Source organism: Corvus hawaiiensis, chromosome 2, assembly GCF_020740725.1.
Source record: "Corvus hawaiiensis isolate bCorHaw1 chromosome 2, bCorHaw1.pri.cur, whole genome shotgun sequence".
Lineage (NCBI taxonomy): Eukaryota > Metazoa > Chordata > Aves > Passeriformes > Corvidae > Corvus > Corvus hawaiiensis.
The window spans coordinates 99,648,631-99,671,250 of NC_063214.1; the positions used below are offsets into that span (position 1 = coordinate 99,648,631).

The 22,620-nt window shown below is 35.2% G+C and overlaps 1 protein-coding gene across 2 annotated transcripts in view; it reads right to left on the reverse strand.

The window, feature by feature from the left end:
• Nucleotides 1-2,414: 2,414 nt before the first annotated feature.
• PRKX (protein kinase X-linked) overlaps nt 2,415-22,620 on the reverse strand; it is a 60,859-nt gene continuing 40,653 nt past the window's right edge. The window contains exons 5-9 of one of the 2 annotated variants that reach the window (XM_048328498.1): nt 20,699-20,794; nt 17,003-17,060; nt 14,845-14,922; nt 11,697-11,845; nt 2,415-2,570 (exon numbers count right to left, since the gene is read on the reverse strand). In XM_048328498.1, coding sequence (XP_048184455.1) covers nt 11,720-11,845; nt 14,845-14,922; nt 17,003-17,060; nt 20,699-20,794 — 358 coding nt within the window. In that variant the 3' untranslated portion in view covers nt 2,415-2,570; nt 11,697-11,719. Of the gene's footprint in view, nt 2,571-7,724; nt 11,275-11,696; nt 11,846-14,844; nt 14,923-17,002; nt 17,061-20,698; nt 20,795-22,620 lie in introns of those variants that run through there. The other variant, XM_048328489.1, reaches the window with a different exon arrangement.

Genomic DNA, 22,620 nt, shown 5'->3' on the forward strand with positions numbered 1-22,620 from the left:
TTGAGGACAATTCTAAGAATGTCACTTAGGATGAATACAAAATACTGTTTTGTTGTTTTGGCTCTAGATGGCTCTGCCTGAGCAGGGGCACTGGGCCAAGCTGATCTCCGGAGATCCTTTCCAACCTCAACCATCCTGTGCTTCTGTGAGATGGTCAAGTGAAAGTCAAAAATTTTCCTAAGTATTTCCTTCTCCTGTTTCAAATTGATCCTTGAACTCCTGAGCTCCTCTGGTGTAACATAAGGCACCATGCATGACATTCTGAAAGAAAACTTTCAAACCCAAGGATGTAACACTTCCTCTCCCATTCCCGAGACGTTGCTGTTCTTCAGTTTCAAGTACTCTCTCCACCCCTAGAAACTGCATCTGCCTTAAATCAACTGCTTCATGGGTGGTGGTGTTTTTTTCGTTGGTTTTATTCTTACAGAAGAGGATACAGTATCAAAGGAAATAAGCACTGAAGATTTTTATTTCACATAGTCCTTTTTTCAATTTGAAAAAATTTAACCCTCAAGCAAATAAAGGCACACTGCCTAAATGTGCTATTGGTGATACCAGGCAATAAATGCAATGCAGATATATTTTTTCCCCCTTCTTGCCACAGGTAAACATTTGTTCTGCAGTGTTACATTTCCATTAGAGCATTTTGTAGAAAGTAAGGTTTTCACATTACCCAGAGACCCTCTTCTTCCAGCTACTTACATATATCCCTACTAACTTCCCACTATTCAAAACATGCAAACTGAGATAAATTGGGGGAACGGAATTATTGACATTAATAGGAGAAATTTTATTTGATCCTTAAGCTTTGTATCTTTAAGGCCTTGTTTAAAAGAATTTTAATTTAATCATGTTACTGGAAATCCTTTTAAATACTCTACCGTGATAGGATGTGTTCTCTCTCTTTTGTCTCTTTCTCATTGTCTTTCATGTGACTCATGATAATGCATTGTTTCAATCTGTAATGTATTGCTGCTATTGCTCGTAACACCTTGAGAAAGAACAGGATCAGGCATTTTTTCAACAGAATAAACAGCAGTGAACTCCACTGAATGTCACCATCAGGGCAACAGGGAAACAAGCTTGAACATGAAGAAAGCACTTCCAAAACATTACAGGCAAATACAGCTATGGATGCCTTTAAAGGGAACTAGCTGAAAAAAGTAAATGCAAGAACTTTCTTGGCAATATATGGAACTATACTGTAACTCAAAGCTGGGTCTCAAGGTGGCTTGTGTTTTAGTGTCCAGAACATCACATGGTACGTGGCCCTATGCAGAGAAAAAAAAACCAACAAAAACCAACAAAACCCTCACACTTTTGGACAACATATGTTCTAAAACTCATTGACTGTTTTTATATTCTTCTTGCAGCTTTTCTTCTTTTAGTTGCTTGAAGTTATGCCAATCTCAGATCAACAAAAGAGATTTAGAGAGCGGCAAAACTTATGGAATGAATTATTTCAAGTAGCATGACATCTCCACTCCATGTACAGAATACACTAGAAGCTTAAAGACATTACAAGGTAAATGACTCCTCATTTGCATGTTTTATTGTATTAATTGCTATTATTTTTGATGGTTTGAAAACAGAAAAGAATCCAACACACAGACCACAACAAATTAAGTAAGTTTCAGTACTGTTCATTACTTTGGCACCGGCACGATAAGAAAGTCAATTTAATTTTTAATTGCAATAACAAAAATAATCACTGTTTGATCATTGAATCTTATTTTATACTTGGAAATATAAAAAACGTCTTCAGCAAATCTTGTCTGTCACCACAAGCCCAACGGCAATTTGCTTCCTAGACTGGTAAGTTATCTTAATGAAGGCTATTTCACTCCATGAATCCCATCCTTTAGTAAACATGACCTACAAAAAGATTTTTACTTTGCAGAAAACTCAGAAGCTGAGAACTGTCTTATATTGGCAATTTCCATGTGTCACATAAATAGAACAAAATTGGTAATGATGCCATGAAGATTTTTGCCTTTTCTTTTTTACCTCTGTTATACCCGTTATACCTTTTTACAGCTTCTGTATTCCTAGTGCTTTTGCCTACATTCTTGGACTTGTTTGTTAAGCTAAGAGGCTAAACATTTTAGAAGCTTCATAGGTAGGGATCAGTGTGCCCCAGGCCCCAAGGTCCTCTCCAGAACATATTCTGTAAACCAAGATAGAACCATCCAGGGGAAGGTTCCTTGGGGAGGGGGGGCTCACTTGAGCCTCTCATTGGGGAATCTTTGATAGATATGCTAATTAGTAAAGCCTATAATGTTATACCCAATGTTGGGGGAGAGGAGGAGGAGAGACACAGAGACACAGGGAAAGACTCGGCAGGGTGCATCTCGATGCATATGACCTGGACGTGTACACCTAAGGATCCTTAAAAATAAATACCAAGGTAAAATCCCTTTTCCCCTTCTAACTGTGTACGCCTCTTGATTTTAAGACCAGGAAAAGGCATCAGTAAAAAGCACCATCTTTTAAAGCTGTAAACCCTCCTTTGATGAAGAAATGTGATACCACATGTCAAACTTCAAACCATTTAATATTTCATGGAGATGCTGTAACAAAAAAAAAAAAAAAGAAAAGAAAAGATAGGGTTAATACTATTAACTTGGCTGCTCCTTTTCCATTGAGGTGAACCTTGCTCTTGGGGGTAGGAAGTGAGATTTTATACTTTGCTATCAAAGACTTACACTTCAAAGTGATACAAAAGGCATTTAGAGTGACAACAACCAACAACCTGTTCTCAGGAGGTGACTCATGAATGCACCCCAGTAAAAGCTGATACAGAACAGAGGACAAGCTGCAAGGCATCACCACAACCTAGGCTGCCGTTTTGAGAAATGCCCTGTACATATCCTAGCTTCACTCTTGGATATTGGCTACTGCCATAGCTACACTTTTACTACTTCGAAATTATTGACACGTGGTTGGAAGAGTGGAATTGAAGAAAACTTCCTCTTTTTATTCCTCATTCAATAGCTCCCAGTGTTAATCCCCAGCAGAAGAATTGAAATCAACTCACCTTCATGATACTTGTTTATTCAGACAATATTACTCTGTTTCCAACCTTAAAATATTTTGCATCCAAAGCTTTGATATGGTTAAGTATCTTATTCTTAAACTGAATGCATAGACTTTTCTTATTTGGTTGCCAGTTCAGCATATTAATTAAAATTTTAAACAAATTAACATAATAATTTCAAATCTGCCATATTTTGCATGTAAATGATCACCAGCCACATAGAAAAAAAAATCAAATAGAAAATTACTGGCAGAATCTAGTCTCTGAAACAGACTTCAGATGTTTTCAAAATCCAAAAATTCATTATCTCAAAACGAAGGGTCAGCAAGAAAACCTGACTCAAGGGTAATGGTCACTCATGTTCTGATAGACTGCCTAGAAAATCTATTTAAAAATAAATATTACTATAATTTTTACTATTACTATAAATCTCCCTTTCTTCAGTAGTCAGATGGTGATATTAAAGAATGGATTCAGTCCCTAACAACACCTGCTTAAGTGATCCACCACCACACTTTCCTTTTTGCATCACCAAGATTTTGCTGGGGATTACATGAGTCACAGGAGCTTTATGAAAACATTTGAGAACAGGTTCAAAATGCACTGTTAGAATTTTTTTTTATTTTACAGCACATTGCAATAGTCTCACTCTCTGGTGGCAACTACCTGCAGAGAACAGAAAGACTTTAGCCACAATCAGCTATTGAAAACTCCTTTTCAGATAAACTAAGTGGAAGTAGTGCTTTTGATCCAAACTTCAGGTCCCAGCAGGGAAACATTTCTGATAGATCAGCTGGGTCAGCAGGCTCACTTACAGCTGCTACATGGATGATGGCAGAGTGGCAGGAGGAACAAGTGTCACAGCACAGGACTGCAGTGCTGCTTTAAGTCACAGGCCAGTAAGAAAAATAAATCTCAAAAACCTAAATCTGAATAGATTCAAAGCAGGAATTTATTAATATGAAGAGACTGCTGTTCCTGGATAATGCATTTACATAAAATTGCTGGTCTTTGTTTACATATCAACTCACAGCTCAGCTTTATTAACATGAAAAAATATATTTTACCTACTTCTGTTTACGTCTCTGTGCTTACTTTTTGCAAAACCTGCTAGTAGAATGGGTAAAAGCTTGACGAAAAACTAAGAACAGAATGTTAAGCCACCTAGTTAACATGCATCAAAGATGTTGGAGTGAAAGCTCCTCTGGACTCAGGCCCAGAGGGAAGCCAAAGCACAGGGATTGAATTAAAACCTTTGGACAAGCTGAGATACATGAAGCCACACCAAAGTGAAATAGAAATATAGATTTTTAACTTCAGTAGAAATATATGCCAAGTGCCTTAAACATTAAAAAGCTGTAGCAGAGACCTTAAACATAGTTCTTGCTGCAGCAGTGTTACCTTTTCACAGAATTCTTTACTTTAGACAAAATATAGATAGAATTACACTGTTCATATTTTTTAGATAGAGTGTTCACATAAACAAGAGCTGATAGAAACTGTACATGCAAATCTGTGTAATACCTATGTAACACTTGTGTAAGACTTACGACTGTTAGAATTAGACCAGGATAGGTTAAGAAAAGAAAAGCTAGAATCGTGTGTTAATCTTATTGGTCAGTTAGCAAATGTAATCCACACTTCTGTAAGAAAAAATAGATGGAGCATATAGAACATATAGAAGAAGCTGGTTTTGCCTGCTGTTGCTGCTGCTGCTTGGCTTTATCATGTAACTTCCTTCGAATTCTGCCTTCAAGAAAGCTGTGAGACTATGAAATAAAGAATTTAGCAGAACAGCAGCCTCCTCTACTCTTTTACCCTGGTCCGGGAAGGAAGGGTACCCTGTCAAAAGCTTAACACAAAGGAAACTGGTTATCAGTACAAACAGAAGACATGCCAATTGTGAATATTTTACTTACTATATTAATACAACCTAGCAGCACTGCTTCACTTAAATGGTGCTTCACAAGCACTTTGATTAGAATAGGGTCCTAAATTCAATTACAGTGTCTTTTTAACTGAGAAAATAGAAGCAGGCCAAAGAAGCTCCTAGATATTATACACACAATTTGAATCACTCTGTGTTTTTTGCATTTGTTCACTAAACTTCAGAAGCACAAAACAGCATAGAATCTTTTACTTTTGTATTCCAAATCAAAAACTGAGCTCTCTAATGCTTAACTTTTGAAGAGTTGCCATTGTAAAGCTCAAGAGTTTTTCTACAGCTAAGTTTTAGTATTTGCTAAGCTGCTCAGTTATACTCTCACAAACCTGCTCAAAGAAGAGACTTGGTCCTTCAAGGTTTAAGTTTAGGCTCTGCAGGCTCAAGCAAGCTGCTGTTTTCGTCATGTGAATTGCAACAGTATTGGCACTGAAAGGGCAACCACCTCCTCTACATGGCTTACACTTGGGCAGAAAATTAAGAGCATGATGATTGTAAAGCACTGTCCTTCTCCAACTGAAGGATTTCACTGTCAAGGATTCTCTAAACTAAAACAACTATTGACTGAAGTTCAAATAAACTGACTCCTAAAATGACATTTTTGTATACAATATTGAGAAAAACAGGAAATTTAGCTTAAAAGCCAGCATAAACCTAAACAGGCATCATTTTTTCTACAATGTTTAATGATAGAATAAGTGCATTTGCAAGTAGGTACTGGTCAGGCATATCAAGTTACTTCTTGGATTGCAGTCCAATTCAAGCTTATTTGTTTTCCCAAAATACTTTTCTCTCATTCATCTTCTGTATTACAATAGTCCAGAATAGGGACAATATGCTGGAGAGAAGAATTAAAAAACAAAAAACCAACAAATGACTAAAAAAAAAACCCCAAACCTGAAGTTGGTTAGTTGTTTAAGCTGACACAGACATTTAGAAGGTATTTATCTGTACTCTGATTATGTAAAAACCAGTACAGTAGGGACAGCACCTGCATGGCACCTTAGAGTTCTGCATACTAGAAGTAAGACAGGCCCGCATGTTTGTTGTTTCGGGTCGCATACCAGTTTTGGGATGCGCCTCAGAGACTTCAGTGGCCTGAATTACAGATGTAGTAAAAGGTGTTAAGACTCTCGACTGCCCCAGCAACTCATTGGCATTAAAATCTACCTTAAGTCAAAGTTGGTATAATAGCCCCACTGACTGCTGCACTTTTCACAGAATAATTGTTTGAAATATGATTGCACAAAACTAAAAAAGGAGTTGATACATAGAAAGAAATTCATACCATTCAGCTTGCTAAAATTTTACAGTATTTCTGGTTTCAAGGCTAAATACAAAGCTTGACACACATTCATATGTGGTGATTTTTTGAAGGGTAGATGAAAAGGGGGCAAGGAAGACAGAACAGAAAGAACAGAAGGTAGAGACTTCTACAGGCAACAGTAGGAGAGCCTTTTACCGTCCCTGTGAAAAGCTGCCTGAATTCTGAAGCTGAGATTGAAGCAGCTAGCAGGAGTTTGCACAAGGAAGGGCTCAATTTGTGAGTTATATAAGAATTCACAAAGTACTGGGCAGTATCCAGATGTAACAGGGCCAGCTGCTTTCTACCATTCCTTATATTACACCTTTACTGGTTAACAGTGGGTCACAGAACAGTGGGCTCTTGTCAAATGCTGTTTTAAGACTGTTTTGCCCTAAAAAGGCCCAATGAAGCATGAAGTGAGAGATTTGGGAGTAGTGAGTGTGGACCAAAAAAACCTACCTACCTACCCTGAATGAGTGAAATAGCGTATTTTAAATGGCCTCTATTGGGTAAGATAGGGAGTTACACGGGCATTCAAAAAAGATACAGCACTCGGAACAAATGAACAAAAACTCCACCCCATGGCTGGGGTATGAACAAGATGCCAAACAAAATGCTTTACTGTTACCATTCAAAAACTTCCTGTGTTTTAACTGAGAAGTTCTTTTGATACATATCAAAGACATGTCTAAAAGCATGCCAGGACTCATTGCACTGTTCCTTTACTTTCCATTAGCAGTCTCTCGAAGCACACAACATAGTGGTTTACAACAGCAAAACATCAATCCACAGAATTTAGAATGAAGCCAGGCAGGAAAAAAAAATATTTGGTCTTAAAAAAATGAACCCTTAACTAGTCCAAACTTTAACCAGTCAGATCTATGACTATGCAATTGTATCTGCCAGATTACCATATCCAGTGGGTAAGAAATAAAATACATTTGACTCAAGAGAAGGAATTTAACACAAACAGCTAAACATATTTTGTTAAAAATGGGACTTTTCAAGTTCTTGATGGAAGATGAAATAAATAAAGGGTAAGTTACGTGTGCTTGACAATGTAAGAATATTTTTTGTGACATTTTAAGACTATTTTCTGATGCTTAAAGAAACAGATTGAAATGAGTGTTGTGGACAGTTTTCAGGTCATTAAGCTGTGAAAATGCCAAAGCAATTAGGGTCATATAATCGAAGTTTAATGAGAAGTCTGAGTTAACACTTCATTAGTGGTGCACTACCTGAAATGGTTTTGAAAATGTACTTTTTGGTGCTTCTTCCAAACCATCTGAGATCTGTTCAAACACTTGTGTTTTGTTCTGAAAAGATTTAACACATGAAAAGAAGGAACAGTTGTTTTTCTAGTCCTCTCGTCTTCCCTTCATCATTTTCTTACTTGAAGAATCCAAATCTCCTCCCAACATAAATGGAAGCAAACTAGGTTTAAACATTTGAAAAGATATAAAGATTTATTAAATGAATCCAGATTTGACAGGTATTACATTAAATTAAACAGCAATAAAGTTTTACTAGGGTTTATGTACAGATCACAGTGATTTTCATTGTGCAATGAGGGCTGACTTTGTAACTTTGAACAGTACTTACACATGTGAGCTACAACAAGCAACCAGCCAACACACAACATTAGCCCAAGTTAACCTTGCAAGTTGAGCAGTCCAAACGGATTATGCAGCACACAAATGCCTGCTACCACTATCACTACTTACTACACAACAGAGTATTTATAAAGCAGTCAAGGTTTGCCATAGAAAAGTGCAAAACATGGGAAGTCTGTACACAGTACAGTACAAAAAGGATTCATGCTACAGTCATTGAAAGCTGAAAAATAATTCTATAGCATAGGAAGCACTGCATCACAACTCTTCTGAATGGCAAGCAGATGGGCTGAGGAACAGCCGTATCTTCATTGCTTTCAAAACTGTAAAATCCCTGTTCATCCATTTAAACATAGTTTAGTACCTATATTTGATCCATAACAATGACTTTCTACAGTGGAAGATCACATTAGTTAAAGCTCAGTAGCACACATATTCATTGATCAAGCTAATTTACAGGAAAATCTACAGCATGTTCTTCATTGAAATCATGAAGCATTTATATCATTTGGTTACAAGGCAATTGAGTTTACAATTCATGTTTATCGCTTCAAACCTCAGATTGGGCAATTAAAAATATATATATATATAAAACTCAAAAATAAAGGTTGTTTTTTTAATGCTTAATATTCTTGTTCACGGATGTAGAATACCAAAGGCCTGTGGGCTCTCTCGCAAGACAACAGTCCTTATGCAACAGTCTATACGCAGAAGTACACATTAACAGAAAGAATCAAAATGAAATGAACTTCAGAGAACACCCTACTTGAATAGGAACTGAAAAAATGTTCTAGTCTTCTTAAAAAAAAATCCATAAATCCAGAGTTCTTAGTGCAGTATTTACCTGCATGAGCACTCAGACAGAACTACATTAGTGGGCCATGAAGTCCCAGTAAAGACTTAATATAAAGCAGACTCACTTGTGCAAATAAATGAAACGGCCAGGTAATAACACCTCATTAAGTCCAGGACTGTAGAGAAAATAACTGATCACTTAAAATAATGATTCAAAAATGTTTTGGTTTTATTTTTCAGTTCAGGATTTTAATTTAAAAAAATTGAAAGCAGTTTTGTACTAGAAAGCATGCCGACGAGGTCAGTAGTTAGGTGTATGTACACATGGCTCGGAAACAATGTAAAGTCAATGGATTATCATTATTATTAATATTGTATTCACTTCCTTAGTCTCTATCATAATGAGTGTCAGTGCATCCACTGCCAGCAATGGCTAAGATTCATAAAAAGAAAATCCACTATCTCCTGTTGTTCAAGCATTCCAAACTTTAACCACCACTGTGGCAAATTATTCAAATTCAACTTCATTTCCTCAGATCTGAAGACACAGAGCAGCTTTGAAATTTGAAGAAAAATCCTATATTTAGCACACTTTCTTGTTGCAGTATGCAAATTTTTCAATAAGAAATTGATGTTGTAGTATTCAGAGTCCATAAAATACCATAAGCTTGCACATCAAGAAAACTCCCGAACTGTTTGCTCCCCCTTAGACAAAGTAAGCTGTATTTTATGTGTTTCAGTTTTTCCAGTTGATTTAGAATACCAACTTCCACAGATAAAAAAATTAATCTGGCCCACTATATTTGTAAGAGAATAAGGTACTTACACTAGGTCAAAATTGTAATTTCCTACGCATTGTCCTGTATTTCATTATACATTCCTACACAATATTTATTGAGTGGCAGCTGTGGCCATCAACTTGCATTGATTGCATCACGACAGTTTTCTGATATCCCAGAATTATCATTTTGAAATATCCTGATTTTGTTACACATTGTGCATTTTTGCAAAGAGTTATACAATCTACACTTGGCTTTATGAAGAAATAATCTAATACCCTAGAAATTACAGGTTCACAGCAGCACTTCTGTATTGTTTAAACAAAAAAAATGGAGGTCACTTTTCCACAAGGAGACCCCAGTAACAGATCTGCCATAAAATGATAAATATGGTAATTTCAGAAAAAATTTGGTATAAATATGGTAATTTCACTAGAAGTTATCTAAACCCACAACATCCTGTAGACTGTAATTGCTTTTTGTAACTGAAGCACTTCAAAATCAACTCTCTTATATTAACACAAGTATCACAATATGTAACATGAAAAAAAAACCGGAAAAAAGAGATTCTGACTAGTATACAATCTACCTTCATGTTTCTGTGCATTCATATACATAGATACATACATGTGCACATACTGATATTCAGTGCTACTTAAAATGAAGCAATATTGCAAATACTTCCAAAACACAGTGTGCTCAAGCTGCTAGAAAGATGTTAGCACAGGATTAAAAAAAAGACTGTGCATCTAAGGTTTGAACTCTGTACATACAAAATTGCTGGCAGCAGGTACTAGGACATCTTCAAAAAAGGGGGAGCAGAAAAATAAGGCTATACTATATATTCAGTCTTCCCTCTGATACTCTGTAGTGCCCAGCATTCAACAACTATTTCACCAATGAAAAAGATCTGTTACAGCTCATGCTTTATACTTGGAGAAGACAACAAGCTTGAGAGGGAACAACTACTGTCAGAGTCAGTTAAAGCTCTTTTATCATTATGCACTGACTTGCATGTTTACGAACAGTTTTCATGTGAGGAATCTCATTTCAGACAGTGTATAACCACTCAAAATTCTGGTTTGCAAAGAGACACAGTTGTAACAGAACTTCATAAATTAGCCATTAAGATGCATCTTAACAATAAAACATGCCCTTGTCTTTCTGCTTTCAAGTACTATGGTTGTAAGTGTGAGGCATTGGAAATTTTAGGTACAAATCTTTTTTAAAACGTAATTATTTTTATTTTTTACAAAGAATTATAAAATGTATATAAGATGATGAAAAACTCATTTATCCTTTTTAAGACTTTTATTCCTAAAGAACTTCTTGAAAAACATTATTTGAAAAATAAAAATCATAGACTCTGCAAAGTACAAAAATTTACATCTTTGCACAATTCCTGTGCTTTAGTTGTACTGTATTCATTATATACATATATACTAATTTGTGCTTTTTATTACACAAGTTTAGTATAAACTTATAAAATTAAGTCTATGAGTTAACTATGCAAAAAGGGTGTGGGAATAGCAGGAAACTTAACCATAAGTTAAAAAAAAATCGTAAAAATATCTTTTTAGTTAGTCTACTTAAGAGCAGACTATCATTATTACAATTTACTAACGTCCAATGTTTACAGCAAAAATTATTCCTGCCTGCCTCCATCTTTTTAGACATTTACTATATATTAATACACATATCTGAATGCAGTATCATTCTTAGTCACAAAGAAAATCTTCATTTATATCTGAACTCCATTATTCTTCAGACTTGCTCTTAGCACTTCAATTTCCTTCCAGTTTCTAAGACAAAAGAAATAACACAAAACTCAAGGTGTAGTATTTGAACTCAGTAACAAATATCAACCTATCACAGTTATAAAAGAGAATATCCAGGGTACAGAATTAATCTGACAATCTTATTTCTCTAAAGTCTGCATTCTTCATCGAAAAACCTTACAACTAAGAACTATCACATTTCCTTATCAGTCAAATCAATCTAGGTATTTCTTTTTAACACACTATTTTAAAAGATTTAAGGACAGAAGAACTTAAATTTATCTGTATGCATATAACTCTTCATCACTGTAGAAAACCAAAGCGTCTGAGATTAGTGATCTTTGTCACTCCGTAACGCATTATGAATCAGAAAATGTAATTTCTGCATGTGGCTCGCACTCACAGATCTGCAATGTTTTCAAGAGCATTCTTGACTTTGGACATACCTTGTCCAGTGTAGATGTTACATTCAGAAGTTCTTGAAAATTTCTAGATCTTTAGGAGGTACTGGAGGTGTCTTGTTCCAGTCATCTTCAGGATAAGCTTCAAAATTGGAAGTATCTCCATCATTGGATACTTTGGGCACTATGGGAGGCTAGTCAGAACAAGCACAACAAAAATGTTAGTAGTTTCCTCAATGAGCTCCTCTCCATCATAATAAAGCAGAAATTCTATAAAAGATCTGTTAAACAAATGGAGTACAGATTTACAGTTCACCTTTTCCCTAATAATGAATGGCATGAGAGAGAGAAGCTTGCAGCAACACATACATATTCCCACACTTTGTCAACTTTACAGTTAAATACTGTGGTTAAAAGTCACTTAGATAATTAATACACTTAATGCAGATACCTATTTTATTGAGCACTAGTTTTAGCTGCTTTGCAGACTGAAGGTAACTACTGCAAAAAATTACAACTAAACATGTTATTACAACCAGGCACATGTTACCACAGCATAATATGCCACTCTTCTTCATTCCTCTCCTCTTCTGTGGCCTATGAACAAAAAGGTGTGTAATCATATTAGGCTCTTTTCAACTAAGAATCTCCAGAGCAGCATGGGAAATTGCTTCCATATTGAAGGAAAAAAGCCTCCTCTTTGCGCTGCTTTCAAACAGATTGATTGCTTTCAAAGAGGTTGAAATTACTTACTTCTGTCTACCTACTATGATTTTTCCTAACCTAGCAATAAATTCAAGCAGGTAAAGAAATTGCTTCACCATAACTCATTTCACAAGGATGGCTATAAAAGAAGCTTAATTCAAATGGACTGGTTTTATGAAACTTGAAGGTGCTAAGAGAATTATCTGTTTTCTATTTGTTTTCTCAGAGAATCCTTTCAATTTCTAGTATTGCTCGTCAGCTTCACAGTACCTGTAGTTCCAAGTCGTCTTAAATCTAATATTGAGATTACTCTGCACTTCTGGTCACAGACAGTGAAGTAAAGATGCTTTCATGAACGTTTCACTAATTGCAGGGGTTAATGAAGGGCAAAACCCTTTCTCCTCTCAAGGGACATTCATCTCTCTATCCTTTTCTCAGCAATTGAGAGCTTACCTATCGTGCTGAGTCCAACAGAACACTTTAGAATAAGAAAACCTTATGAACGATCACTGAACTGGCTTAAAGTTAATACCACAGACGGAACTATGAAGTTGTAACTATAAATGTTATTCTGCATCTCCTCAAAAAGATAAAAGTCTGGCTTACACTAGCTCATGAGATTTTATCTGATCTTTTGGGCTTCTCAAAATGATGTCATCATCAGTAGGTTTTCAATGGGAAAGCACAGGTCCCTGTAAGATAGTACTTCTACCCTTCAGCCAAAAGCAGAGTCCTAATTTTGTGTCTGGCAGTCACAGTAGAACTGCCCAGATGCTGAAGAAAATGTGCAGAATCTGCTCTGCCCCAAAGAACTGTCTGCTCCACTGTGAGCAGTGTCTGGTACCCCTCCTCCCCAAAACAGTTTTGTTAAGTGTCACACAGAAAGAGAAAACAAAAGAAAAGAGAGAAAGGATGATTAATGAAATGATTTTCTCTCTTTCAATCATTACTATTATTTATATGATATTCATATTTAAGACCTTATTAGGACCATGAAACAATGCATCATTTGTACAATAGACAAATTAATGCTTTTTACAGGGGAAAATGGAGCATCGTGTGTATTATTTCATATTTTTAATCTCTTCAACAGTATGAAATTGTGAAACAAATTCTGAAGAATATAGCTGCCTCTAGAAATAATCAAGTAAAATTCTGATCCACTTCACATCCCTACTCTAAGGTTTCATTAAGTAGCATCTCATCTTCTAAGAGCTTAATGTAACCATCACAAAGATTAAGAAACAAGTTTTGTATTCATAATAATCTGAATGCTACAGTAACTCTTTTAAAATTTATTTTTAAAATAAAAATGCCATGCAAAGGATGTTTGGACCCAAGACTTTTGATTGTACATCTAATGATAATTTTTTAATACTATTTGATTTTTATTGCTTTGGTTGTCATAAACTTCAGAATTTATATACTTATAAAACAGGTTATTATCCAGTTTATGTTCTTTGCAGGTTTCAATAAACAGATGTGACTGCATTACAATGCATATACATAAAACATCAGCTGGGTGCAGTAATGATTAAAAATAAAACAAACCCACGCATTTGAAACACTGTAAACTTATTTTTCTTAAAGAGAAAGGTCACTACAGCTTTGTATTACATGTTGTTTACAAGAATATGTCAAGAACATTTTAATCTCATCTTTTTTTTTTTGCAAGAATTCAAGGTATACCTGGAAATTAAGTGGAAGAAACTAATGCAAAGAAAAGATAAACAAATGTTTAATTGGTACTTGATTGACTGCATATGGCAACTCAGTCTCTGTTACAGAAAATCACTGCTGTAAGGAACTGTACAAGTTAGAACTCTGAGGAAGGAAAGAAAGAAGGCAGTTTTACTTCGAAAGGACTTTAAAAAGCATTTTGCAGTGTTGATAGCTTTTGCAAACATCTGCCCTCATGCAATACTAGAATTCAGTGCTGTTAAAAAGTATGTTAGAATTACATTCATAAATCCTTCTCTTTCACCTTCCCTATTCCTCCTATTCCCATATGCATTACATTTTATTAAAACATTTACCTGAATTGAACTTGGCACAAAAATTTAAAGCTCACAGTAAAATACTTCCATAAATGTAAGGACAAGGAAAAAAAGAAAATAAAGTAAAATCAAACCAACAAACTACCAAGCCCCTCCACTTCCCCAAATAAAAATCCACTTACGACAAGTAATCACTTACAAAACGCTAAACCTGTAAACTAAACTTTGCATTAACTAATCAGCTTCAGCAAACTAAAGCAGGGATTTATTTTAGACATTTCGTATATAGACAAAAATGCAAACAGACATTTATACAACTAACTCTGCATTGCAAAAGAGCAAATATGCCTTTAATTATTAAGTGTGTGTATAGGCATGTGGTCATACACACACAAACACACAGATGCAACAGCCAACACACCTTCAACAGATCAGCTTAAATGAACAATGATTTCTCCTTGTGATGTCTATACAGTATTTGCAGAATGTACCTTTAGTCTCCTTTGAGGTACAGCATCCCAGTCTATAGACCTGAACCATCGATGTCTCTTCACATCATCTGCTCCATTCTTTAAGGAAAGAAATCAAAATAACTATTTTGTAAGCTACATGTAAGCCAAACCATGTATTTCATTACAAGAACTGTGATATCAAAGCAGACTAACAGTCTATCCTTTTTTCTTTTTTCCAGGTGATAATCATTAAAAGATTCTAAAGGATAAATTCATAGTGTTAATTCCCTAGCAGTTCCTGAGTTCCAGCAATAAAATCCAAATATTTTTGATTTGGGGTTTGTTCGGGCTTTTTTAGCATTCTTCTGACACAAGGGAGATCAAGAACAGGCTTTAAAGTACTCACAAAACCATTCACTACAGTCCTATTTACTTCTGTTTTCTCCAACATTTTAGACAATGCCTTTTATTCAGATATACTTTCTAATTCTTGCACTAGGAAAAAATAACTGGCAGTTGATGGTGTTTAAATAAAAATAATGTCTAGGGAGCACATAGTTTTTTCAAATATTACAGTCGTTTAATGCTAACAGCAAGAGGTTCTCAGTACTGTTATGAAAGTAAATATATTAAAACATTTGTTTTCATTTTAGATACACAGTTAAAGGTGTATTTGCCTTGTAATGATTACTCTCTCTGGGTTGCCTGTTTTGATTAGGTATGTAGGGAACAAAAATGTATCTTTTTTTCATGATTAAGCTTCTTTCAAGCACAGACTCATTCTCAAGGCATTAAGCACCAGGGAAAAACATCTGGCTGTCTCAGGCCTGATCACAGCACAGCACTCAAGCTTATGGCACATACAGCTCCACAAAATGAAGTGTAACACACATTTGGGTTTTTTCAGGTTTATGTGGAGTGGAACTATCCATGTTCATATCCAATGAGGCATCAAGGAGAACAGTATCACCTACTTCCCTCAAAAGCAGATCTGACTCAATGCTTCACCAGAAAATGTCCAATGGGATTCACATCTTTTTAAACCAATTATGATCGTGGAAAAGGATCAGACAAGTCTGACCTACTGCTCCCACCCCAAAATCTGCTTTTAATTAGAACTGGTTTTGATTTAGGCATTTCAGTCAATTGTAGGGAAAACCCCAAAACAAACCTAAGCAACCACAGACTAAAAAAATCCCAAAACAACACAAAAACCAGCCAAACACATTTCCCAAAACCCATGTTTGAGTAAGTCAAGATTTGCTTCTGTTCTTGTTTTCCTTCAAAACTGTCCAAAAATATACAAGTTTTCACTTTGAGTGAACTTTGAGTTTATAAATTTTCAGCTTAAGAAATCCTCCTGAAAAACACTAGGATTTCAAAACATAAGAAAAACATTATTTCCTGTTTTTTCTTACCAGTCTAAGTTTGTGCCATAAAAGGCTCCAAAAGAAAACACTGGACAGCTGGTTAAAGCATTTATACTTTCATCAATATTTTAAGAAAACCCTGGATGATTGTGCACCTTTTACCTTCCTCACCTATGTTTACCATGTGCTTTGGGCCTAAAAGAAAACCTCTAACATTCCTTGCCCAGAGAAATAAAAATTTTAGATGTCTCTAAAGAAATGAAAGGTTAAACAAGCTAATTTCAGTATCTATTGTCTTTGTAAATCTGTTCAGATTAGGGTAAATAATTCTTCCTGGTGGAAGAGTATTTGACTGTTCTTATCAGCCCCACCAAGACAATGAACAGGTATCATGGTACTACAACAATCCTTATACTCCTAAAAATAATTTTTAAACTTCAAATTTGGTTAGTGCTCCTTCTGGGATTAACACCTCCACAAAAAAGAACCAAATGAGCTGGCACCCTGTACTACAGGACTTAATACCAGGTTTCTGGTCTAATCTCGCTTTTCAAATTAATGAAGGGAGTGATGGTGGGGGTGGTGCTGAGGACTGAGGGAAACCATCATGAAGGATAGCATTAATCCAAATAGGAGAATGATTTTCAGAAAAACAGAAATACACAGGTTAAACTTTGCATTTAGGATTGCATAACCAAAGTAATGTATGGGAAAATGTATCTGTTTCATGCTTATAAAAACAAAAACTTTATGAAGAGCTGGTCTACGTATTTCCTACACAATTCTTTCAACCTCGTTCTGTGTTACACATAAGATTTTACACTGACCTTCATATTTCCTAGTCGTCTTGTTCTGTCAACCACAAGCAGCTTCTTAATAAGGTCTCTGAAGTAAAGAAAACATGTTCTCTGTTAAACAGAAGTAATTTATATTTGACCGTCATACAAGTGTTGCAGAATACAACATACTTCCCTTTGACCCATTCATTTCCTCATCTTTTAGGATATTTAAGAGTAAGCAATAAAAAAGAATCTAACAGAATTCTTGCAAATTGCTTTTAAACTCTTTCAAGAAACAAAGTAAAAAAACTCTCTCTCCTCCCCTGCCCCTTGCCAAGTAGCAAGCACCATTTATTTCTTTGTATTTTTGTATTTTGCTGGGCATTCCAAATCTCAAAACGGATCTCCTATCTGTTTGTTAGAACTCAACACTAATATATATTAAAAACGCAGATAAAACTGCACCCTCATCTTTATGCTAAATATCCAGGGAAACCATGGAAGAGTTAGTCATCTGCTTTAAACTAGTATCATCTATAATTTCATTGAAAACAAAAAGCCTCACCGAGATACTGGTTCATTCAACAGATCTACATTACACTAAATCAATATTTCAAAGGACTAACAGACATAAAACTCTTCCATTTTAATAGCAAAGTTCTTCAAATATTAAGGCCCAAACAACTATAACAAACCAAAAGTATCATAATTTATGGAATTAGCTTGATTACTTATGAGTTGAAAAAAAAAATATGGCTTCATATTTCCATAAGCAGTTATGTTTTATCTCAAAGATTATTTTGTTAGTTAATTTTAGAAAAATGGCATTCTGGTCTAATTGCATAAAGTACCAATGACAAGAAAGAACGAAAGTTCAACCATCCTTATTTCTACAATCTCACATAGTCCTGAGAGATGACATACTGCATGAAATGCTGGGGATTACAGAATATGGCTAGTTCCAATTTTAAACAATATGAAAGGTTAAAAAAAAAGTCAACCGTTTTATTTACATAAAAGAACACAAACATAACAATGACACACCAGCCTCTTTCCATCCTTATCTGTAACATCTACTATCCCCCCCCCAAACAGCATTGTGTCACCTATCCTTGAAATCACAAAAATGTATGCAGAAAGAACACATGAACTGAATGTGCTAGACTGTTTAAAAAGCTGTTGCATTTCGCAGGAATACAATTCTAAAATTCAACTGGAAGAATATTCAATTACCAGGTACATGAATAAAAAAGTCCATGTAGAAAGCAATTTTTAAAACTCTCATGATTACTCCAGACAATCAATATTTGAATTAGATTAAATCTAATTAAATGTGACCAACTCCTTTTACAGTCACCTTCACAGAAATATCCCTTTCTACTTCACAAAAAAGACCATTCCTTATGGAAGGGGCTACAAGGATGACTTTAAGCACACTTTAAAACAGAAGCAGGACTGAAAAGAAATCCAGAAACCCAAAAAAGACATTCACAGAGTTTATGGCCAAAGATACTTTCCTATTCCTATAAAACCAGACAACATTTCATGGATCATTCTTGGCTTCCTTCAAAAATTCATCAAAGCACAGTTAAGGGATGAGCTTAAAGAAGATTCTTGCTGCGTTGGACAGAAGAAATATCCATTGAATTGAAACAAAAAATAGATGGTTTAGTACTTCTTTACTACACTGGTTCAAAAAAATAATTTAAAAATTATCTTGTTAAAATTAATTCAATAGATATGTTGCTGTATGTATTTGGAGGATCAAATTCTACATGAAGGTCTCTCCAGACAAATAATCACTAAAATGCTGTTCCAGTGACATTTCATTTGGAGTTTTCCAAAACTGGCTTTTCAAAGACAAATTTATAAAAGCAATAAGAAGGATTTACATCCATGAAGCAGGTGGGAAAGCAGAAGTGGTACAAATTCAGAAAGTAAAAAGTGCGGGTGATAGGGGGTAGGTGAGTAAAATAATGTCAATGCCCGTAAGCTCAAGCAGTACATATACCTAGGGAGAGAAGAGTTCAGAAAGGGAAATAATTTTGCTGCCTCAGAACAAAGAGTTAAAATACTGTATAGCACTAATACTTCAGAAACTGTCTAGGTGTGACAGGACCCAAGATAGTGTTCTTTCTGCCTGAAATAAAGACTTATTGGGAGAAGAGAGAGAAAACAGAGAGGCTAAAAACGTAAGGTAAGAAGAAGACTGCCTTCACTGGACAAAATAATCCTGGCACTTGCTTTAAGTTAATGATGCAGATATGTTCAAAGATTACCCAGTTTTGCATATTGTGGTTTAAAAGAAGGAAGAAGGGTTGAGGGCCAAGACATTGTGCTCACAACTCACTGCAGAAAGCAAGTGAAGCCACAGAAACAGTGTGGCCAGCAGGACAGGACAGTGATTGTCCCCCCATACTTGTCACTGGTGAGGCCACGCCTAGCGTTCTCATGTACAGTTCTGGGCCACTCACTTCCAGAGAGACATCGAGATGCTGGAGTGTGTCCAGAGAAGGGGAATGGTGAAGGGTCTGGAGGATAAGCCCTGTGAGGAGTGGCTGAGAGAGCTGGGCTTGTTTAGCCCGGAGAAAAGGAGGCTCAGGGGTGACCTTACCAGTCTCTGTAACTTCTTTCACTATATTAGATGGGTTGTTACTGATGATAACCTAATTTGAGGTGTTCCAGCTTCTGGTCACAATATTATACTTCAGTGCACAGAATACTACAAGAGATAACCAGTTTTCCTTCCAATACCAATTGGATTAGGAAGACCAGACAATGAGACTACACTAAACTGGAAACAGCGTAGAGCTACTAAGAGAAAACTGTTACAAAGAGACAAAAATATGAGACACTCGTCAGCCTAAGGGGAGGCAGACATGCCTCATTCACTGCACCCAATGATTCAGTGGAGGCTTTAAAAAAAAAAAAAAAAAAAAAAAAAGCCCTTCTCAAACGATTAGTTTTGCTTTTATCTGTTTACCCATTTGTGACAGTAAGCAAGTGCCTAACAAAACATCATGAACGATTAACATGTAAAATAAGTTCCTGTCTTCAATCCCTCATTCATTCACTCAATTATCTCTGGTTCTTAAGAGAAACTTCATGTTTATAATTGCATTTCTTCTGTTTTAATGTTTACTAAAAATTATTTCAGTTATGGATTTTTTAAATAGAAAAAAACATTTCATCTGCAATGTACTTTTAACAATTGCAAAATACTGAGAATTAAACACACATTATATGTATTTGTAATACTGCATATTGAATTGGGCCCCCGCTATCATAAATTTAAGTTGGTTTTACACTAGAACTTCTGAAGTACGAGAGTTCTTTAAAGTAATTATGTTGAGAATGATTTAAGTAGTATGTATCTATAGATAGAAACAGCTTAATGTTGTCTTCCTGCTCTTCTAATTTTTACTCAAATTACCTCCTTCGTATTTCTCCTCTTTACCTTCTTACAGTACAAGCCAATGAGGCTTGTACAAAGTGGAAGAGCATTTAATATCCCATAATACACAGAAAAGAGTCAGATACTATCTTAAAACTGTGCCACGACCTTGAAGTCTACCAGATATCTAAGTTTATTTGGACTGCAAGTGTAAATGTAATATAACATTTTCCAACATGATGTTTCAGAAAATCAGAATCTGAAATCAGGTCTTCTAAAAAGATTATTTAGGAACAGTGCTCAGGAGGTGTTTAGAATAGAAAAGAAAGTGTTGGGAGTTATGGACTTACTTTACATATAAATCCAAATGCCTCGGGAAATCTATTTTGCCAGCAAGAATCTTCTGATATATACCAAATGGATTGTCATCAAAAAATGGAGGAAACCTATTTTAATACAAAAAATTTTTAGGTATTAGAAAAAGAAATTCTAAAAATCTTATAAGCCATATTATGTTATAGCAATTCCCCTCAGAAATAATTGATTATATTGTTCTTTCTGGTAAGACACCACCAATCAAATACTATCTTGAAGAATAACATAAGGCTGCCATTGCAAAATAGAAAACATTTTTGTATGTAACACATTGAATGCAGAATTAAAATTTAAATATAACAATAGAATAGAAAAATATTAAATTGTTACATTAATGCAGTAAAAATATAATTTATGAAACAAATTTTCTGTGTTAAAAGTAAAAAATTATTTGCTTTTACCTCTAAAACCCAGGGATATACTCTCCAAAAGAGGACTACTATTTTTGACCTTGTCCTGTAGTTACAGGCACACCCTTATTTACCAGTTTCTGTCTAAAGTGTTAAAGAGTCTTCGCATTAATACATTATCCAGTTCAGTTATTTGTTGTACTTCTTGAATTCAAGTATGTTTTGCTAGATAAGGTGTTTGAAACAGACAGACTACTCACAGCTCTCCAAGTGCAGCTGCCTTTCTGTGTGGGACAGATAAAAGTTTTCATTTCATAATCCTCCCCACGATGAATAATAAATTAAGATGTAATTAAAATTCTACATTTATATTGTTTATGAAGTTCTTAATGAAGTTATGAGCTGACAGAGAGACTACTTCTTGTTGTACAGTTACAGTAAGAACTGTTTTCTGCTGTGCTTCCTTTTCTCGTATAGTACATCCCCCAAGTACTGCAAGAGGCTCAGGGTACATCAGTACAGCCAGCTGAGCCCAGGTGCCGACAGCTTTGAGTGTCAGTCATGTTCTTAAAAGTTACCACAGGAAACCTTCTAAGGGAATGGAATAACTCATTCACTAATCTCAGTCCTGCTTTGCCCTCTGTAACATGACTCAAACAACCCTCTTACTATGTTTCTGCCTCAAAATCCCTACAGAATTTTAAAAAAACCCCAGGTTTTGAGTGTTGATCATATTAATAACATCCAACCACTATTACAGTTTAATTAAAATATTTTCACATCTCCCTAATGTTTTATAATTACTTTCTCGGAGAACTTAACTGTGTGCATACACACACAAATGCAGTGCTTGTGGCTTTGGAAATCACTGGTAGCACAAAAACAAGGAGGAAAACAACATTTCTTCACTTCAGGCTATTTTTTAAATTTTATGGTACTCAAACTAGCTTATTCCTCAACAACTACTATAGATTATATTCATTATGTTTTCAGAAGTATTAATTTCTTCATTATTCAGCTGATGATCACGTGGATTAGCATTCCCTTTGAAATACTGCAAAATTCGTCCACGGAAAAAATCAAATCCCACCAGAATAATAAAGACAAGCTGTCTGTAGGCTTATGGAAAAAAAAAAAAAACCAGTAATAATTCAAAGCACTGAAAAGCATGACTAAACTATCTGGTTAGAGAAAGACTAAAGTACATTTCTTGCTGGTGTTCAGAAAGCCAGAATACCTTCTTTACGAAAAACTACTTCCCATCTAACTGGAAAGTGGAAGAATCTCATGAAGAATATTTGTGTTATTAAAAATTCCTGCTTTGACACTCAAGAACAAAGAAAACATGGTATGTATTTAACATACACAAGTTTTTCCCACACAAGAAAGACTATCATATAAAGTTTCTTTTTTAGTCAAGCAATATTAACATCCTTCACAGTCTCCACAGCAAGCTGACAAACTCAATTTTCTATTTGTTATTACCTATTAGAATCTATAAATGCATAAAGCAATTAGAATGATAACTTGTAACTACGTATTACAAA